The sequence below is a fragment of the Onychostoma macrolepis genome, chromosome 13 (genome assembly GCF_012432095.1).
Source record: "Onychostoma macrolepis isolate SWU-2019 chromosome 13, ASM1243209v1, whole genome shotgun sequence".
Taxonomy (NCBI): Eukaryota; Metazoa; Chordata; class Actinopteri; order Cypriniformes; family Cyprinidae; genus Onychostoma; species Onychostoma macrolepis.
The window spans coordinates 16,062,850-16,084,575 of record NC_081167.1 but is presented as its reverse complement, the minus strand read 5'-3'; the positions used below and the strand labels follow the sequence as shown (position 1 = coordinate 16,084,575).

General features: G+C 36.5%; 3 protein-coding genes across 5 annotated transcripts; all 3 read right to left on the bottom strand.

Annotated features, from left to right (window-relative positions):
- Positions 1 to 6: 6 nt before the first annotated feature.
- On the bottom strand, positions 7 to 2,455 carry fuom (fucose mutarotase). Its single transcript, XM_058796838.1, has 6 exons — positions 2,302 to 2,455; positions 1,723 to 1,791; positions 1,358 to 1,425; positions 1,114 to 1,212; positions 790 to 863; positions 7 to 682 (listed from the first exon to the last, which is right to left on the bottom strand). Exons 1-6 carry the CDS (start codon positions 2,384 to 2,386, stop codon positions 616 to 618), a joined length of 462 nt encoding a protein of 153 aa, XP_058652821.1. The 5' UTR covers positions 2,387 to 2,455; the 3' UTR covers positions 7 to 615.
- Positions 2,456 to 4,733: 2,278 nt separating this feature from the next.
- On the bottom strand, positions 4,734 to 7,662 carry echs1 (enoyl CoA hydratase, short chain, 1, mitochondrial). The gene is made up of 8 exons (XM_058796007.1): positions 7,504 to 7,662; positions 6,474 to 6,671; positions 6,260 to 6,387; positions 6,079 to 6,178; positions 5,857 to 5,961; positions 5,651 to 5,770; positions 5,426 to 5,493; positions 4,734 to 5,341 (listed from the first exon to the last, which is right to left on the bottom strand). The coding sequence occupies exons 1-8, from the start codon at positions 7,592 to 7,594 to the stop codon at positions 5,276 to 5,278; spliced, it is 876 nt and encodes a 291-aa protein (XP_058651990.1). The 5' UTR covers positions 7,595 to 7,662; the 3' UTR covers positions 4,734 to 5,275.
- A 587-nt stretch (positions 7,663 to 8,249) lies between these two features.
- lgalslb (lectin, galactoside-binding-like b) lies at positions 8,250 to 19,658 on the bottom strand. 3 transcript variants are annotated; one of them, XM_058795675.1, is made up of 6 exons: positions 19,640 to 19,658; positions 15,604 to 15,729; positions 15,096 to 15,182; positions 14,922 to 15,010; positions 12,877 to 13,066; positions 8,250 to 12,148 (listed from the first exon to the last, which is right to left on the bottom strand). In XM_058795675.1, exons 2-6 carry the CDS (start codon positions 15,634 to 15,636, stop codon positions 12,005 to 12,007), a joined length of 543 nt encoding a protein of 180 aa, XP_058651658.1. In that variant the 5' UTR covers positions 15,637 to 15,729; positions 19,640 to 19,658; the 3' UTR covers positions 8,250 to 12,004. The 3 variants fall into 3 exon arrangements, with proteins under 3 accessions (XP_058651658.1, XP_058651657.1, XP_058651659.1); XM_058795674.1 differs by lacking the exon at positions 19,640 to 19,658 and adding an exon at positions 16,000 to 16,017 and having other exon boundaries at positions 15,604 to 15,767; XM_058795676.1 differs by lacking the exon at positions 19,640 to 19,658 and having other exon boundaries at positions 8,250 to 10,117; positions 11,964 to 12,148; positions 15,604 to 15,982.
- Positions 19,659 to 21,726: the final 2,068 nt, after the last annotated feature.

Genomic DNA, 21,726 nt, shown 5'->3' with positions numbered 1-21,726 from the left:
GTAAATGAAATACATTTGAATGAAATTATTTAAAAGTAGAAAGTATTTATTAAGGCAAAGTATAAGAAAAACAAACATTTCACATTTCCATAGTCCTAGCAAGAGAACATTCAGAGAGCTCAATTCAGCTGCTGTTAATTCACACAACAATGGGCAACAAAATGAAATGTGCAGGGGGGGGGGGGATTGAGCTACACCTGTTGAACATGAAAAGCAAAATTTGACCAGTTATATTTAAACTTTAAGATTAAATCTCTAAAGGTTAAACAGAGCTGATTTTCATTTCACAAAACTTTCAGTAAAAAAAGAAAAGAAAAATGAATTGTATTTTCATATTTTACTGTATGATTTTCTCTAATCTATTTATTAAAGAAATTGTCTTATTGCTTATTTTACAACATCACATTACAGAAAATATGAACAGAAAATTCTTTGAACTTTTTGAACAATTATGAACAGAGTCATTTTGCAATCAAAATATACAAGGATGGCATTAAATTAATAACATACTTTTTATATATACAATCTTTTTTTATATATAAAGGTATTTTGTATGTGCATTATAATTTGGTGTAAAAACTCTGGCACTGAAAAACTGTACCAAACAGCCTTCTTTCAGCACTGTTCACCAGGCGGAATGACACCTTTCTTGATTATGAGATTTCCATACAGTGCAGTCTCCCTGTCAGACAGATTTACGGATCATACATAATTATTGTTTTTCTTAAATATATATAATAATTTAAGAGTTAAACAGACCCATCACAGATCATAAATAGAAATGCTCACCCAGTTGCCACTACAGCAAATGCCTTTTTGGCACGCTCATAAAATGCAAACCGCTCAACAAGCCTGAAGCTACCCTGAAAGAAAAAAAGCATACTAAATTTTAAGACTGTTTGTTAATGTGATTATATATAATGTGATTTTATATATATATATATATATATATATATATGAAATCTGAAGTAAAATATTATATTATTGAGATAATATTTTATGTCATGGACACAGTATTCACTTTGAAAACCTAGTTTGGTCAAATATAATTTAAGCAGTGATGAATAGTCTTCATCATATGAGTTATGACCCTTTATGTATATAATAACTTACATCTGATCCTGCTTGTTTCAGGAGGTCAGAGTACTGGTCCCATACCGGCACTTTCAGCCCCTTTAATTTGTCACTCTGCACAAGGTCCATGACAGCTGCCTAACAAATCAGACCTTATTTAGTGACAGACACAATCTACAATTATGATAAGTTACATACATTAACAAATGGAGGTGAAATTTGTGGTTTAGCCATTAAAAAAAAAAAAAAGATGCCAGATAATGGTACAAATGTTATTACCCACCGAATCATCGTAGGTATCAAGAGGAAAAAGCTTCAGTATTGCCTTCAGAAGTTCTGGTATACCTACACCTTAAAAAGTAAAACCATATACTTGATTAAACAAAAATGTTATTTGCACATTAAGAATTATTTTGGGTTGTGTAGATCTGGAACTACAATTACTTAGGCTACAAATGATCAGTTATAATTTCTTCTGTAAAACCATAACAAATTAACATGAGATTTCTTTTAAACAGTGTAAGAAATGTGCAAAAAAAATAATAATTCTTTAACTACGAAAGTGCATGTAATAATTATTAACAGTTTTATTGTAGAAACGATACCTGCTACATTTTGTAAAAGTTTAGACGCTTGTAGGACACATACCATCCGCTCTTATCTCCACTGGACCACATTTACAAATAGATGAGGTTGGAAAATTTGCGTCTGCAAGAACTACAAAAAAGTGATACATGACAAACCATACATGGAGTTCATTTCTTATAACTGTATTGCACTGATGTCTCGTCTGTGCTCATAAGACAAACCAGATCCACTCAAACCACAGACGGACAGAAAATCAACGCTTTTCAACATCAGCGGGAGTCGTATATGCGGATATGTGCTTTGGCTTAGAGATAATAAAAATGTGACATTTTTAAGAGAGACAGCCTACAAAGTTTTTTGACTGACATTTTGATGATCGAAATGAAAGCGTAAGTTGCGCGCTACGGAGCGCTGCCAAAGCAATGTGACTTCCCGCTTTACTGCACGAACTAGGATTTAGCGTTTTGACATCGTATCTAACCTTGTATAAACCAATGACAGGATCTATTTATCCTAACAGGTATATCGTCTTATATTCATCCAGATATCACATGCGTGACACAAGAACGTCAGGCTTCCGAAGGCTGGCGTAACGCTCCAAAAAAATTACACTGTGATCTGATCTCATTAACGACTTACCTAGCTCATCTCCATGACCCATTTGCGCCAAAACATATAATAATTCAGGCGTAAGTATGGACGGGATTCCTTTCAGTATAACCATTTCAAAGCAGTGACAGAACACGAAAGCGTTTGTGGAAAATCATGTGACCCTTTAATGTATTTCAATTGGTAGAGCTACAGTACGTCTCTAACGCAACCTGCGTTTCGAATAGCCTACGTAAGTTGCGTACCTCTGGCTACTCATGACAGCAGCTTAGTTTTAACTATTTATTTCATATTTAAGCACGACTGGTTATGCATATAGGTCTAATGTTGCTTTCCGTTTCAGAATGAGAAGGCAAATTATTTTAAGCATTGCCTTTTCATAAATTTATGAACTTATTGTGTTATTTGAGTCATAATTAGGCCTACATGATTTCAGATAGGACCCACAATGCAAATAATAAAAATGACAAGTTATCAGAAAGCAAACAGAAATGGCCTTTGCGTGAGAGGTAACTATAAAAATCCACTCGATCGGTCGATATAGCCTACCAAGTTTTATGTTTTTAAAAAAAAAAATATATATATATATAGCCATATAGTTAGCCTATTTTTGCATTTACATTTCAAAAATAAATAAATGATTAATTAGCAAACTACTAGCCATTAAAATGACCAAACAACATTAGTGGCAGTGCTAGAGCAGCCTAATTGTAATATCCGCATAGATCTTAAAATAGTGCATAGCAAATCAACAGGTGTCTTCAAAATAATTATTCATTCATATTATTTCCATGCATGACTCTAAGTCTCTGACGAACAAGCAGTAATTTTGCGCACAGTGTGAACCACTAGGCTAACTTGATATAAAACTTCAGGTATTCTAAAATGTTGAGGAAAGATCCTTGTAGGCTACTCAAGCCCATCATTTGCGGTGTGACTGAAACTTCAAAGATCCGCGCGCACAGGCCTTCTGCGCGTGAAATTGTAGGCTACGACATTGCTCCTGACAATGGTGTTAAATTAAATTCCCACAAGATCCAATGCTAAAAAATAAAGTATTCAATGTCTAAGCAAATTGTAATGTCATTAAGAAAAATTCGAGATTTTTTTCCCTATCTAGTTGGACATTTATTTGGAAAAAAAGAAATTAGAAAGCTAATTGAAGTTAAACTCGCGTCTAAATGAAGAACGACACCTAGACGTGCAGCTGCTACTGATGAAGAGGAACTTCTGGTGATGTGGTTGTAATTCAGGGAAATTTGCTCCAAAAGAGGTGTGTGGAGGCTTTGCAGCTGCGAAATGTAGAGTGAAAGTGGAAAGATGGAAGACTGATGGAAGAAAAGACATTCGGAGGAGCCAAGACTGTCTGATCAGTTCAAAGCTCTTTTCTTTTACCGAGGAACCATGCTGCTCCCTCTTTGGTTCTGCTTTTTTAAATGAGTTTATCACGCTATGAGGAGCTGCCTCTGCCAAAATGTAACGTTTTGCCCCTTTTGTCTGCGCTGAGCGCCTCAATTCGGTCTACATTTATTATTTTGACCTTTCGTTAGCAGGGGATAGACTTCAAAGTGGAACCTCTCTTTTGCTGTCTTTAAGGAGACCTTTGTGCTGTTGCGGTGTGTGGAGAGAAAGTTTTTTTTCTCCTCTTTTAAAAGTTTTGTTCCAGGGACTGAGAAGAAAGCTGGAGTCTGAGGGAATATTGAATGAAAATTAAAATCAATTAGGCTATGGACTTTTGAGAGTGCTTGGAAAGGCGCCGTGCGAAAAAAGCCGAGATTTTCAAGTGAGAAAATGCTCTCAGTTGATGTGCAATTGAGATGAATAGCCTCTTCCTTTAATTACATTTGCCGTGGTCCTTCTGGACGCTGTATTTCACATAAAATAGTCAGCGTTTAATGCGTAAAAGTGGTTTGTAAGTTCTCTCTGGTGATCTTTAACCTGACAACTGATGAAAGTTATGATTAAAGTTATTAACATTACAGTTATTCATCAGCAACTAGAAAGTTTGAGCGGTTTAGTTTAAAAAGCTGCGATATTTCATAACTTGCATTTAAGTTACCGGATACAAATAGAAAGTTATTAAAGTAGCATTTAAAAAATAAATTAAAAAGAGCATATTAATAACCTGAAAATGCTAGTTATTTATAAATCATCGTTTATATACAGTGATATGTTATATAAGGATGTGATGTCCTCGTTTCTAAGAACAAGGTTAGATTAAGAGTTTTTGCTATGAATATGTTGGTTCTATCGTTGGTTATAAACAAACTTCTCTGTGCCGCACGAAACCTGCATTGCGCTGTATTTATAAACCCTATAGTTCGCAGTGTCCTCCAAAACCCCATTTTGCACTATATCAGATGAAAACACTAAATAATATTACATTACTCTGAAACAATTTCTGTCAAATAGCAGATATATCATTAAAAAAAAAAAAAAAAAAAAAAAAATCACTACAAAAATACTACTACAGTGACTTTATTAGGCTACCTCGATGAATAAGCCGCACGAGTGACTGAAGATACACCCACAGCGCCACCTAGAGTGCACTAAGTGGAATTGCGACGTCTTTTCCCAATGAATTTTAGTGTAATAGTCAACATACAAAATCAAATCAGAATGGGATTTGCAAAACCTTCAATAGTGTTATACAGTAATTACAAACAATTTAGAAAGGTTATGGCAACACCACTTTCTCTCTCTTAATTGATAAAGTGTATGCTAGTACAAAGCATGACTGAGTGTTTAAATTACACACAGTTACTGTACTGGATGCCTCTATTTATGGTGTATCAGCAAAGAAGGTTTCAAGGTGATAATACCAGACATTACTAAGACGCTAAATCAGAGCAAATTAAATCTGTCAACTCAAAAGTACAGATCCTGATGTTTTTTCATAAACGCTTGATAAGAAAATTAAGGCAAAGTAGAGTATTTTAATAACAGCATTTGATCACAAACGAAACACCATGGTTTAAAAATCACCACATTTTCCACTGGAATTTTACTTGTCCTGGAAAGCAGCCTTTCGCTTCTCCACAAAAGCAGTCATGCCCTCCTTTCTGTCCTCCTGAAAATCAGAACACGGCAAGTTCAAGAATGAAGTCATCTTTTTCTTCAAAAAAGGAAATAAGTGGAAAAAAAAGTGACGCACCGTCGCAAAGGTTGCATGGAACAATCTTTTCTCAAGTCGATTGCCCTCAGCTAAACTCAGTTCAAATGCTGTAATTAAAGATCAAATAAAACTCAGTTTCTAAATGGCTGCACAGGACTATATGTATTTTTAAATCCAATTTGGATGCATGAGTCATTCGTGAAATATGAGCAGAATATATTTCAACAATAAAAGTAGCAACTGTCTCTTTAATGAAACGCTTACCTGCGTTAACAGCTTCCTTTGCCATGGCTGAGACAAGTTTGGAATTGCCAGCTATTTTCTCTCCACATCTGATCGCTTCTGATACCAGCTGATCCACAGGAAACACTTTACTTACCAGACCTATGAAGATGAATATATTAGTCCACTTCTTAAATTGAGAGAAGAAGAAAGCAGCAACAGTGCAAAAGAAAGTTTGAAAGACAAACCAGACTGTTTTGCCTCCTGAGCTGAGATTCGGTCTCCTGTGAGAACCATCTCCATTGCAAGGGATTTTCCCACTGCTCTTGTAAGCCTCTGAGTGCCACCAGAACCTGGAGCCAAAGAAATCATGTCATTTCAGCTGCCTCGTTTTTTAGTATTCCTATTCATAGGTATTCTTCAAAAATGAAATCAACATAACATAAAAAAAAAAAAAAACGTTATTGTACCAGGAATGGTCCCGAGCAAGATTTCTGGCTGTCCAAACTGTGCTTTCTCCCCAGCATAGATTATGTCACACATCATGGCAAACTCACATCCTCCACCAAGCTATACAGGAAAATAAATTTATGCTTGAGTGGGAATTACGGTTAAAACAGTCTAGTGAACTCATTTAAAACATTTACCTACCGCAAACCCATTGACAGCTGCAATAACAGGCTTTTTAACTGTTGATACCCTGTTCCAGTGTGCCAGGAAGTTTCCTCCATAGCACTCTTGAAAGGTTCGATTCTGCATCTCTTTAATATCAGCTCCAGCTATGAAAGCAAAAGTGTCAATAAAACACAATTAGTCCAAAACAAGTCTATAGAACACACAACTAATTTCACAGACAGTTTCACACCTGCGAAGGCTTTTTCGCTTCCTGTGACGACAATTGCTCCCACTTCGCTGTCAGCGTCGAATGCATCAAGGGCTTTGCCCACCTCCATCATAAGCCCATCACAAAGAGCATTCAGTGCCTTTGGTCTGTTCAGTTGGATGAAGCCAACATCCTTCTTTTCACCCTTTTTGTCAACTAGAATGTACTGATACTGGCCACCTGCAACAGAGATGAAGGTGGGGGTCAAACTAACTCACAATGTATCCATGCAATTTTTAAATAACTTAAAAACAGTATTGATTTAGCATATGTGACCCTGGACCACAAAACCAGTCGCTGGGGTATATTTGTAGCAATAGCCAAAAATACATTGTATGGGTCAAAATTATCAATTTTTCTTTTATGCCAAAAATCATTAGTATATTAAGTAAAGATCATGTTCCATGAAGATATTTTGTAAATTTCTTACCGTTAATGTATAAAAACCTCATTTTTCATTAGTGATATGCATTGCTAAGAACTTCATTTGGACAACTTTAAAGGTGATTTTCTCAATATTTTGATTTTTTTGCACCCTCAGACTCCAGATTTTCAAATAGTTGCATCTCGGCCAAATGTTGCCCTATCCCAACAAACCATCAATGGAAAGCTTATTTATTCAGCTTTCAGATGATGTATACATCTCAATTTTGAAACATTGACACTTAATACTGGTTTTGTGGTCCTGGGTCACATATATATCACCTCATTAGAGTTCACAAGCTGGCATGGCTTTTAACTGTGGAGATATTTCTAGTATGCGCACTATTGTTGTATCTATATTATTATTTTACTCTTAAATATGTTTCAACTGTAAACAGTCGCACAGAAATGTAACTGCGGCTACTATAAAGCTCAGTTTTTCCATTATTAAGTTGCAGATACTAGTACAATACAGTCAGGAGTCACAGAACTAGCGCAGGCAAACGAAGCAAGTTTCCAACCAAAGCAAAACTCAAGAGTGACACTGAAAAAGAAGCCATTCATTTTACGGAGACATGATTTGCGTTACCTGAACTGCATTGCCTTGTTGCTGCTAACGCAGACGGCAGCAGTTTACTGTGTTTGAGAAGTAACCCTGTGGATCTGCAGAGCAGCGCCATGGTTGTGCGGGGTCAACGGTAACAAACACTGCGAGTCTGCGACGCTGGAGTCGCGCTGGTTGGCTGTCAATGCTTACATCACTGCGTAGTCGGGATGCCAGATGCTGTATTAAAAATCCTCCTTCCTTCATTATTTGACCACAATTACCACCTCAAGGAAGAAATCATTATTAATTAGAATTGAACCATACACACACATTGCACGACTCTCAAATGTTTAAAGAGTTAATTTTATTACCTTTTTAATACTTTGATTAGACCTTGTTTTAACACTAGATAGCAAAGGAATGTTTTTGCGCGTATAGCTCCCTCTATTGGTCACTTTCGTGAATGAACTTCGCATTGTGACAAATGCACTGCCTTTTCTGGTTTTGTATTGCCAGTAGAAAACGTGAAACATAGATAAGGGCTGATCTGAGGGTAATGTAAATTATGGCTTCAAAACATGTTATTAGTCAATGAAATAAAATCATTTATTTCTCCAGTTAAAGAAACCAACCTGTAGAGGGCACTTGCAATTTACAGTATTTACAGAGTTTGATGCTGTTTACTGTATTGCGTTTTGTTTGAACTGGTAAACCACCAAGAAGCTTTAAAAATCAGGTGAAGCTTATGCTAAGTGTACACAGGACACATTAAATGACTTCAAAGGCTGTAAGGACTGATTTATTGGTCTGCAAATCCATTAGAAAAGCACCAAAATTCATAGAGGTTACAAAACTCACAAAATAAACAAATCTTGCCTTTAAAATGAAAACACAATGCATTCACATTAACTTGTTTATCCAGATGACCGAACAGAATTAATCACCACAAGTGTACTTTTAGGTATTTGTAATGCACTTTTTTTTTTTTATTCACACACACACTTTTTTTTTTTTCACCCAAATGCTACTCTTTAGTTGTACCATACATATTGAAGTATTTTACAAGGGATTCTGGATGACAGACATTTCATACCTTGGCAAATTATGAATTTGTTTTTATTGATTAGTTTCAATAGCAGCACTTGCGTCAACCACACATGAAGTGCATTACCAAAAAAAAAAAAAAAAAAAGTTAGTTACTTTGAAAAGTGCAACTCAAAACTGAAGTCTGTTGGTGTAAATCATTAGTAAGAATACAATTTTAGATCCCAAACACCAACGCCATATTTCAATAGGCACATTTCTGATAAATACCAAGTTACAAAAGCACACTCAACCAACAAGTTTTAATTCATGAAAATGATTGTGCAACTACATCCAACATCACAAACTAACTCTAAGTAATGGGCCACATTAGGAATACAAAACACATCTGAAATAGTCTCTTTAAATAAAAGAACTGACATATTAAGCTCTAAAAGCAAAGCTCTAAAAGACCAAAAGAGGAAAAAGAAACATACCATGCTACCTAGAATCTTAAGAAATCAACTAAAAGGTTGATGAACTGGAAACCAGTGAAAACTCACACTAAATGTCACATACACCATACAAACACTCTTTAGTGTCAAAACATTATTGAAAAAAATCAAATAAAAAAAAAATGCATACAGAGGCCCTGTTTAGTATATGTACATCCAAGTTCGAAGGCTTCAGAACAATGGTTTACAACCAGGACATTCATTTTCAACCCTCATAAATGTGAACCAGTTTGATAAATTGTTACTTTTGAGATACAAGACAAGAAAGAGCAATAAAAGATGGAAGCATTAGAACTGGTATCAGTAATTGGGAATATTAATAGGATCATAGGGAGAAATGCATGTTTGTTAAAACTTCAATGAACTGTAAGTCACTTTGGATAACAGCGTCTGCCAAATACATTAACAATCTATTAGTATGGTAAGGTTTCTTAAAGCGAAGTCAACACTATTGACATTCTCTCCTTGTGTGCGTTCTTTCTCCCTCCCCATTTTTCTGTTATCCAGGTGTAATTTCACACACTCATTGTTCAGAGACTAAATTAAGAATGGTCAACATTTAAACATCACCAGACAGAATGAAGCTCACAACTCACAGATTTAGCAGTTAAATAGCAATACTGTTAAGTGTATCATATTGGTCCAGATGACCATGTTTCATTTGCTAAGCATGTCATATCAAAGTGCATTTGCCACAACATGTCACATGGGTGTGTGGTCAAGGACCATATTGCTTGGGCTGCCGTACCGATTAAACAATCTCTGCACGAGTTTGAGGCACAAACAACTGCAGAGAAAATCAGCCAAGTATAAAAATGATCTACTTCACATTAAAATGTACAATACTTTATTTAGCTGGAGTTTTCTATCAGGAGTACCTTCTCAACAGATTAAGGATCTTTAATATTGCACTCAATAAATATTCTGACTTCAATGTTGACCAGACGCTGATGTGGGCAAATGTTTTTGGCTGGCGCGAAGCACTCTCTGGCGTATAATAGCATTATTTAATTACATGAAATTCAGTCAAGTAAATCGACCAGCAAAGCAGACAAAACGGCAGTCCTTCTACTTCATTCGTCACTGCCTGTTTCCATGTGTTCCAGGGCACAGACCAACTACAAGTATAGTATTAGAAAATATTACAATAGTGACCATAATACTGAATATATACACAGTAATATTGACTAATGAGAAGCATTGCTGACTCATTCACTACAGAACAGGGCACATTCATCCACACAAGAGTTGATGTGACAGTAGTACTACATACACCAATCAAAATTTAGGGTCAGTAAGTTTTTTTGAAGATGTTAATACCACCTAGTTTCCACAAAAATAATTATGCAGCATAGATGTTCTCAGCACTGATCAAAATAAAGGTTTCTTGAGCATCAAATCAGCATATCAGAATGATTTCTTAAGGATCATGTGACACTTAAGACCAGAGTGAAAATTCAGCTTTGCCGTCACAGGAATAAACCTTTTTTTTTTTTTAATACAATTGAAGTTATTTTAAATTATATTTCACACAAACAGAAACAATATTGTTTTTACTGCAGTTACCATCAAATAAATGCAGTCTTGGTGAGCATAAGAGACTCCTTTCAAAAACAGTAAAAAGAAAATTTACCGACCCCAAACTTTTGAATGGTAGTGTACATGCATGTCATGCAAATGAATGCAAATCAAGAAGTGTTTTTTGGATATTGTTATGTAATAAGTAGCAGTAATAATCACTGCTATCATACTAATCCAATTCTACAAGTGGAAGTTGAGCAGAAGACAACCGAGTGGACAGCATTGTGGGTGTACAGGGCAGAGGATCTCAGCAAAATCACTGCTGAATACAGAAACATGCTGACCATTGACTGCGTTTATATATTAATAATGAGAGTGACATAAGGAGTATGAAGGAGGAGGAGAGAATAATAGATTTTTTTTGAAGACGCTCACTTTACACCCACAGCTATAAGCTATTACGAAGCCTATCAGTGGATGACAGTACATTCAAGAAACAATTCAGCCCTGTTATATCTGCTCCTTCAACTTTCACGAGGTGCTCATAATAAAGCGTAAACAGATAAGCGGAGTTATTTTTTGCAAAACTGCTGCACTGAAGTTAATCCACAATGAAAACAATGTAATTAAACAGTGGTGTTGGTTTGGTTGCCAAGGATTTAACATGATACTGTTGTACTTAAATACTGTGCTGGCTTGGAAGAGAATGACTGGATGATCAAATTTCCAAAAATAAAAGCTTCCTCTACCTCAAATTAAATAATCCGCATGCGACATTCTACAAAATTTCAGTGCAACACATTCTATATCTCCCAAAATGAATAGCCGCAATGGACAGAGACAGGAAAGGTAAGGTACGCTATTTAAACGTCTACCATACACCCTGCTACACAATTTGGAGATAAAATAACATCTTCCTTCCAAAATATTTTAATTATTCTGATTAAATAACAAATCAAACCCAGGTGAAACAGCAAATGCGGAATCGGAGCTCATATATTCTAGCAGCCAAAGCATTTCAGAGTAACTCATAATAATTTAAAGCAAATTTATCATCAGAGTGAAATGAAGTAAAATCAACTTTATCTGATTTCCTGAGTTTTGGATCATTTTGAACCTACACTGATAGACTACAAGCACAAGTGCATTGGCAGTGTCTATGGAGAGCAGCTAAATCCCAGTGGCGTATGTTACTGCCACAGAGTGCATATCAACGTGTGCGATCCCTGAAAAATTATTGAAGCTAAACAAATAAGCTACAATGTGAAGCAAAGATACTGGAAAAACACACATCTGATATTGCAACCAGTCACCAAACCCGTTATGATGCAATACTCAGAAATCATTACAATGTGAGGTTAGAGGGCAAAAGAGAAGTGGAAATGCAGATGTTGTTGATGTCTTTGTGTGAGCTGCGGCAAACGCACAGGTGCAGATGGTCACCTGTGAGAAGTCCTTTCTTGCGCGTGCTCAGGTGTGCTTGGTTAGCCCAGCTTGGTGATCTGAAGACTCCCAACTATCCGGATCTTATTAATGGCTGGCAAAGACTTTACTTTGTGATAAAAGTCAAACAGCTGGTGTCCATCCACAAAGATCCTAAAACGCTGGTGCTCACAATGGATCTCAATCTGTATAAATGGGGAAAGGACAGGAGAGAAAGAGCGAAATGAGATCAAAATCAAAAGAATCCTTTGTCAGTCACTGAGACACATTGTGAACAGCGTGTTGAAAGGCAGTGCTTGTCTTACTTTGCATGACTGCTTATCTCAGCTCAACAGTGACCCATTTTTTGGTTCGCCTTCAGCCCAGATTACAAACAATAAGCACTCATTATCTTCAAGCATCTTTACCCACTTTGGTCGTACAACTCTCTGCCATACAGAATAATTCTGTAATTGGCTATTATAAAAGGAATAAACAGTCATGCAAAAGCAGTCATACGTTCTGGATGGATAGATAGAGATATAGATGTATATAAAATACACACACACACACAAAGTAGTCAACATTTGAAGTGGATCAAAACCTTTCAAAAAAAGTTGTCCTAAAACAAAAATGCATTCTTTGTTCATGCAACTTTGATGAACTTTTTTGATCCACTTCAAATGTTGACTACTGTGTGTGTGAAGGAAATCCCCACATAATGTGATATATATATATATATACACACACACACACACACCACATTATGAGGGGATTTCCTTCTGTCTGAAAAGATACCTGCATACAACAGCGGTGTCAGTTAAATCTGACTGACCAAGTAATGAGGCAGCTGCCATCAGTTTCACACACAACCCCGGACTCATGCTTCGTGCAGATTAGAGAGCATGTAGATGTCAGTGTTTCAGCTCATTACCCTAAAAGGCTGGTCTGGGATGAAGGGGAAGTAAGCTATGGGTGTCTCTTCCTCACTCCATTTCCCAGAAACCCGTGCATTCCTCAGGAACTGCCTTTCGGTGAAACGTGCGCTGAGTTTAAGGGCCACGTCAGTGAGCTCTTCATCATCGTTCTCCTCATTGTGTCCACAGTTCAAACTGATGTCAAAGCTGTGCAGAAAACAAACTTTAAGCATGTAAACAGCCAACATCTGGTGCAATGCACTGCCTAAAGTTCCTGGATTTCTTTAATGATTTATTCATCTGTACTAATAGGTTTCGTATATTGTCATCATAACCATATGACTAAACAAAAATATGACAAGTGTTGCATGAAGCATTAAAAACCGCACGCAAATATACCAAACATTACAGAGAAACAGCATGCATCTACTTTACATGAATTCATAGTAATTTAGGCTTGCATTGGAATCCATTCTCTGAATGAGCATCACAGTGCATTCCTAATGGATCAGCAGTCTGTTTAGGAAGGCTGAATTCCTGAGCTGAAATGACACATTAGTACCACTTAACCATTGGCATATCAGGACTGTAATGTGCATGCTTAATTAAAATGCTGCATAATTACAATTTAAAGACTAAGCCACCAATTTAACAAACTGCTCCATCCCCTTAGGCCAGGAACCAGTACTATACTCTCTCTCTCAAAAAAAAAAAAAAAAAAAAAAAAAGGATCAGCACATTAATAAGTGATTGAATCTAAGAACAATACCGGCAAAATGCATACCCTTAACACAATGCAAGTCACTTGGGATAAGTGTCTCCCAAATGCGTAAATATTAAAATCGCGACAAAAAGCCTTTGGAACAAGATTTAAAGAAACTTGAAACAACTACACTACTGTTTAAAAGTTTGAGGTTAGAAAAATTTATATTTAAATAAATTAAATTATTATTCAGCAAGGATGAATTACATTGATCAAGTGTTATTAAATACAAAAACATAAATCTTTTGTATTTCTTTCTTTTGTCAAAATGCAGCTGTACTGAATTTTCCATTCAAAGAATCCTGAAAGCAAAAAAAATTAAGCAGCACAACCGTTTTCAACAAATGTTTCTTGAGCACCAAATCAGCATATCAAAATGATTTCTGAAAGATCATGTGACACTGAAGACTGGAGTAATGGCTGTTGAAATTCAGCTTTTCCAACGCAGGAATACTTCACACTTCAAAATAATAAAAAAATAAGTTATTATAAATTGAAATAATTTCTTTACAACATTACTGTTCTTAGTGTATTTAGAGCAAATAGATTCAGATTTGGTGAACATATGTATTTTTGAACCGTGGTGTAATAATCACAAATTAGTGTTAAGTCTTTTCAGCCTTGCCCATTCTTAGGCTCTCTTATGGAACATGCCTGTTGGTGCTCCACTTCCTTACAATACCTAAATAAATTAATAAAACATACATAAATATTTCACTCTAGCCCAGCTCTGCTAGTGGAGAGAGCCCTGTTAGTATTCTATATTTATAATAGAAGTAAAGCAGCAACAACTGCAACAACGTGAATGGTGACTGAGATTTATAGTAAATGTACCCGTAAAGTGTTCCCGGTGTATACATCTATACCCATATATGTAAATATACCCAAATCACAGAAGAAACTGGCTGGAACAACATAAGGTCAACGTGAGCTAGCTGTGAATCAAAAGATTTACCACTGATTATTTGAATCAACATAAAATGTTGAGTTTCCAAGACACACCCAATGCTCTCACAGTTTTTAATATTTGTTTCCTTAACAGCTAATGTAAACACCCATCATCACCAAGCAGTGCACACACCCATGCAGATCTACAACCCATGCAATCCGAAACAAGAGGCTCTGCTTCTCAAAACATAGTGCTACCCATCTAGACAACATATGGGCCCGCGATGCCCAAAAATGCTGTTTAAGGAAGCTTACAAGGTTTTGAGACAGAGCTTCTCTCTGATGTAACTCTTTGCAACTGCTAGAATGTGTACATTCCTAAACATATGCAATTTTGATATGAAAACATACCTGTCTGGCTCTGGATCAATGATGCCCATTATAATAATTTTCTTCCCAGGCCTCATGCCACCTCTGATCCGTCCACTAAAAGGAACTGTCTGGTATATCAGATGGGGAACAAAAATCAGTGCAACAGAAACTATAGCATAAGAGAACCACGATGCTTATAAACATCTACTCTACCAGAATACGAGAGATGTCTTCTTTATCAGGGGAGATAAGCCCAGAATCTCCAAACGAGTTATTAAGGTGAAGATCATCTTCGGTGTTCTTCAGAGGAGAAAGAGAAGATTTACAAGTTTCAAAAAGCCCTTAAATATGAGAAATGCAATAAGACACGAGCGCTGTAATACAGATGCACATGCAGATTTTAACAATAAAACGACACGCCTTCTACATCTGCACTTCAGTTTTAAAGACAGATAAAAAACAGGATGTGCACTAAATACATCAGAGATAAAAGAGGGCTTGAAGTATTATTTGTCCATTGCGGTCTTCCACGTCTGCATTTCAACAAAATCATTATGATTTTTTCAACTCTAGGTATGAGAGATGAACGAGTCATCTCATTGCATGTGATGCATGCTGATTTCCACTGCGCGTTTTACTAAATAAATCTATTTTATTAACATTAATGGCTAACTGATGAAAATCCGAAGCATTTAAAATTTCAAAGGTATTTGTGACTTACTATCGCGTCCTTTTCCATGCTCGCCACCGCCATCTTGAACAAAATACCATAGGATGCTTATCAAAGGCGGTCCAGCCCAGGAATCTGTCAGTGTCGTGGCAGACTGGACAGGGAGCTGCAAGGTGCCTAAGTTCAAGAGGAACACTGTAAAGCAAACAGAAATCCTAGAAACGAATTAAGAAACAACTCTATTGTGTTGCTACGTGTGAAAGAAATATGCTGACACGGATTATCGTACGGGTGGAGGTTAACGTTAATCCAGCCTCCATATGAACCTAATCTGCTCAAATCTCATTGGATCGGAACATAATTACAAACAGAATAATAATGTCTACACTTGAACACTTTTTAGTTTTAAAGCAAGGCAATTTTCTTTCTCTCAGCGGTCTAGGATACTGTCGAAGGAATCTTAATGTTCTTTGTAATCACTCATATTTTAATATTGCTTGAATATTTGTTGTTAGGTAAATTTATTCCTTGCTTTACATTTTCTGTTTGTTGTGTTGGATTTTGTTGTTTAATTCTGAGAGAACGAATTGACATTGTTCAAGTATGTTTCTGATCTTTAAAATGTGCGCCTCCGATGAAGCGGCGAGAGGGAGACCCCTGGTGGCGGCCGACACGAACGACACCTAGTGACAGAAGTGATTGTGTTGTGAAAAGTAAAATAAAAGTGAAAATTTAATTTACCATCGGTCCAGCCAAGGTGTAGATGAGTTTGTTGGAGAAATTTAGCATTGCTTAACTTGCTCAGCAATAATATCGGCTACTCTGCAGAAAACAGGTGCCGTCAGAATCACAATAATCCACACAACTCTAGTACCTCACTTAACCCCTGCGTCCCAATGTGCATACTATCCACCCTATCTGCTCTAAATAGTATTAAAAATTACTAATATCTCGTAGTATTTAGGATGGATAGTATGCACATTGGGACGCAGGCAACGTCTTGTGAAGTGGTTAGTGCCTAAAGTCAGACCATGGCTCATTTTGAATGTCCGTCAATGGAGAAAGATGTTTTCAGAGGCAGTTGGTGTAGTTCCAGCATCTACCAGCAGAGGCTATCAAGGTCCAACTAAAGCAGACAAACCCTGACCCTTGGTAACTGTGCAGTTAACCAACTAAATCAGAGCGCGAGGTTTTAGTCAGAGAGTGGTTCTGTGGTGTCTGAACCTAGCATAAAATAAGTTGATGTTCAATTAAATAACTTGACCTGGACCATAAAACCAGTCTTAAGTCGCTGGGGTATATTTGTAGCAATAGCCAAAAATACATTGTATGGGTCAAAATGATAGATTTTTCTTTTATGCCAAAAATCATTAGGATATTAAGTAAAGATCATGTTCCATGAAGATATTTTGTAAATTTCTTACCGTAAATATATCAAAACTTCATTTTTGATTAGTAATATGCATTGCTAAGAACTTCATTTGGACAACTTTAAAGGCGATTTTCTCAATATTTTTTATTTTTTTGCACCCTCAGATTCCAGATTTTCAAAGAGTTGTATCTCGGCCAAATATTGTCCGATCCTAACAAACCATACATCAATGGAACGCTTAGGTTTTGAAAGAAAGGTTTTGTGGTCCAGGGTCATATGTAAGGATTCCACTTCCCTGCATTCATAAAGAAAACTTAGGCTAATAATAATAATAATAATATTTTTATCTTCTAAACTATTAATTTATTTTATATTTTTTATTTCATTTCATTTCATTTCTGTGGTGTCTGAACCTAACATAAAATAAGTTGGTGTTCAGTTAAATAACTCCACTTCCCCACATTCATTATTAATAATAATAATTATTATTATTATCTTGTAAACTATTTTCTTTTATTATTTTATTTTCAAACCACTTTCCTATATGCAGGTTCACTGGGGTGCTCGATCCTATCCGAGCATTTCAGGCTGTAGAGGGAAAGACCTTGGACGAATGTAATTTTATATGTGGTATATTTTTTATATTTATTTATTGAATTAATATAATTTAATTTCACACATACTTTATTTTGAGCAGGGTCATCACATAATGTGCTTTTAGAACTAATGAATATTCTTTAACAAAGTGTGGATTTTTGGGTGACAGCAAAATGCTGCATGCACTGTGACCTGCTCTGTCCAGAAGTGTATTTGAGCATGCAAATTTAATAAGTGTTTATTTAGCAGGGCCAGCCTGTAATTAGGTTAATGCTGCAGCCGCTCTGCACTGCTCTCCCACAGCTCCATTCTCCTCACCTGCTCAGGCGGAAAGCACCACAGACGGACCTGGCACTGCCCGCCATGCTCTGTTCATGCCCGCTTGGGCCTGCTGGACACCTCACCCACCCGCCACACATGATGCCAATATTCGATCCTCTAACTGACATTAACCGTCACCTGCTAATATGACTAACTGTAGAAAATGCTGTTGGATGCCTAAAAGATTTCCCGTTTATTAAAGAAATAAACATCCGGTGAACAGCTGTAATAAACATAGAATTTAGGATGTCATATTCAAGATCTTTCTTTCAGTCTGCTTCCCCCATATCAATATATTGCAATCTGTTTCTTTTTCTCTGTCTCGCTCCCTCACTGAATATGGCTTATTGTGTGTTTTTGTGAATGTCAAGCTCCCACACACTTCCTCACACCCACTCTCCCCATGTAGCAGCTGTGTGTGGTCTGTTTCTTACTTCCTGTTCTGGCTCCTCACTCTGAGCCTTTCCCCTCAACACACACGGACACAAATACAAGATCACATGAACTTACGTATAGTCACATGTCTGCCAAAACATTGCAAACACATTCAAAGCAACACAACGTGTAAAACTGTGTAAAACACATTTATCTGAAAGAAGCGTCTGACAGCGAATCCCCTGTGTTATGCAATAGGTTTAAAAATCCAGCAAGTCTGACGGTCTTGGCTCCATCCTTTAGGGCTCAACGTCCTTCATAATAATTAACTCTCAGTGACCTTTGATACAAATGTAACCCGGCATAAGCTCACTGTTATATGGCACAAACTTTCATTCTTGTGAATCTTCTAAGCTCCCGAGTCTATATGTCTGCTGCCTTTAAATCTTACATTATCCACCAATGTTTTCATTCAAAGCACTTGTTTGTGTTTCAGGTAACTTTAAAAATACTTCTCATAAATGTAATTGATTTTATTCATTTATTACATTTTACATTTATCAAGTCAAAAATATTATTTATTATGGCTAAATCATGATGTATAATTTTATCGAATTGACAGAATTCTACATTGCTTTTTTTTTTTACAGTAAATTCAAACAATAATAGACTGTATTCTGACATTAAAAAATTAAATACAAATTCAGAATTTTAGAGGGAAATCAATGTGTCGTAACACTATAAATGACTTTATAACTAAATAAATAAAAATAAAGAAATAACCTGGTTATGGCGTGATTGGATGGTCTTTGCTTTGAAGGATCCCACAAAGGGGGAATGCCCATATAAGACTTTACATTTCAAAAAATGTATTTGTTATGCTTGAGCAAGCATGGGGACTTAAAGAAGATAGTTTCGAATTCTCCCACTGCTCAGTCGGTAGAGCATGTTTAATATGGAAACTGAAATTTAATTTGACATTTTTTTCTTGAATGTCAGATATTAAGCCAATGAATATCTCTCTGCGTTGAAATGCTCCCTTTATGATTTATGATCTATACCGGACAGATTCTGCAGATGTTTATTTATAGAGTAATAATGCTGAATTTAGTTAACCATAACTGTGTGTAAGCAAGTACAGTAACGTAATATCTGTAACAGGGACACTGTAAATAAAGCATTACCATGTGTTCTTCAGAGGAAGGGGGTGAAGATGCCGCTATCGTGCACAATTCAAATTCCAGCCAGAGGGGGCAGCTATGGGCTGGTTTGTGTGTGTGTGCGTGTGTGTGTGTTACATAAACGTGCAACTGCTTGTGTGCCTGCTGAGCTGGGCTTGTGGTTGGCGGAGAGTAGGTGTGGCTTCTTTCCCTCCGTGGTCACAGCAGAACAAGATCATTCAGATATTTGCACAAAGCCAACCTGACAGGGAGAAGGGGAGGAGATGGAGGGGGAGAGCAAGGCTTCTGCAGTCTCTCTCATTCTTCTTCTTTCTTCTCTCTCTTTCTCTCTCTGCCTCCACAGAAACAAGGAAGACTGACTACTTCATGGCCTGTGAACTGAGCAGAATCAAATTAGAAATGCAGCTGCATGGGCAGTTTACTTTCTACCGCTCGTTCAATTTAAAGGGATAGTTCACTCAAAAATAAACATTCTGTCATCATTAACTCAAACCGCATGTTGTTTCAGATGAATTTAGGGGAATGTCCGAGCTGCTCTCTTTCTGTACAGTAAAACACAATGAGGAGTAGGGATAGTACACAGTTAACCATTTGGATTATTTTGACCTGGCTGACAAATCGTATCCTCCCTCTAAATCAGGTCTCCTTAAGGTGCCCAAGTGATCCTATTGGCTCAAAGAACTTCAGTGGGTCCCTTTTTTTAGTGCCTGCTTACAATTCTACAAAATCACATTATGATATATATTGTTTGAACTACATTATAATGACCATTAATGTCTGTTTCAGTTAGCACCGATACTGAATAGCATTATAGCTTATCATACACTGCACATGTGGACTTACCCTGTATTTATAACATTCTTTAATGTAACCATGTGTTAATTTAAGTGTTCAGTGTCCAGATAATTCAGTTATAAAAATGATTTGTTTATTATTGTTATTAATTAACAGTTTATCAAGTGAAATAAATTACATTATGTCCAAACACAAAATACACACGTGTCACTAAGATGTACTTTTAAAGCACTAATATGTACTATTTAGGGATCAACAAGATACAAATATTAACTTTTATACCTTAGGGTCCAGTGATAGCTTTGAACTTTTTTTTGAAAGTGTATATTAATCAATTAAATATATTAATGCTGTTTGTGTGTACATGGTATAACTGATAGTTGATGGAGACCCGATTTCAAGGTTTGTCACGATACTGACCCCTTGGACAGGTGTGTCAACTGTGTAATGAAAAACAATGAAAAATCACTCTGGTGTATTTTTGTCCTTTGACTATTCTTGGCCTGGGACTATCGGAGCAAAATAACAGGCTTGAAGACCCTCCACCTTCTCAAAATTAAATATAAAATTAAATTATAATCATTGAAGTTAATGTGAAACTTCAAAATGACTTTTTTAATCTGACATATTTGCGAATAAAACAGGATATTCAAGTGGAAAATGTTGAATGTAACTTTTATTCATCAATGACTGGAAGCTGAAAAGTGAGTGTTACTGGAATTGAGTCAGTCAGAGGTCAAGAGGTTAAAAAGTTAAAGGAATATACCCGTCTATGTTAACACTAATAAATTAATACCTACAATCTGACTGCTGGAAAATCAAATCCATTTTTAAAAAATGATTAAAAATACTACTTTTTTGTATATGAAGTCTTTGAGGTGCACTCTGCCTGTCAGTCATTTAGAGTGTTTGGGTTTTCTGACATAATCTGTTAATAAAACTGCAAACATTGCAGCGCCTTCCAGTCATGCATTACAGTGAGCTGCAGTAAGGAAACATACGTTCTTTTTTTTTCTTCTTCAGTTTGACCCATTTCTTCATGTGGATAAAAGTGGGCCAACAAAGAACGTTGAAGGGAAAGGACGGATACCAACCACAGCAAATTAGTCAGCTTTATGACACAGGCCCCATAACGCTTACTGGAAACAATACAGTGTGAGAAGGCAAATATTTCACCCGCTATCTGCACATGAAACATGAAACTTGTTAAGAAGCTCGACTATAAAGGGCCGGAAAATGAAAACAAGCCTTTTATGACAGCGCAGGATTAAAACTGTCAGCATAGAGCTGAACTTAAAGGTTAGAGAAAAACAACTAGAGTTGCTTTAGATAAAGGAAAGAAAAACATAGTAAAAACGAGATGGTCAGCGTGAGTGATCCTACAGCTCATACACTGACTCACCACTCTTATAAAAAGCAACATGATCCACCGAGAAAAAAACATTCTTGCTGACCTGAGATCAGTTTGGCTATGTTTTGAGCCGGCCATCCCCCTACACTTTATACAGACACTGCCATGTGCTAAAACTGTCC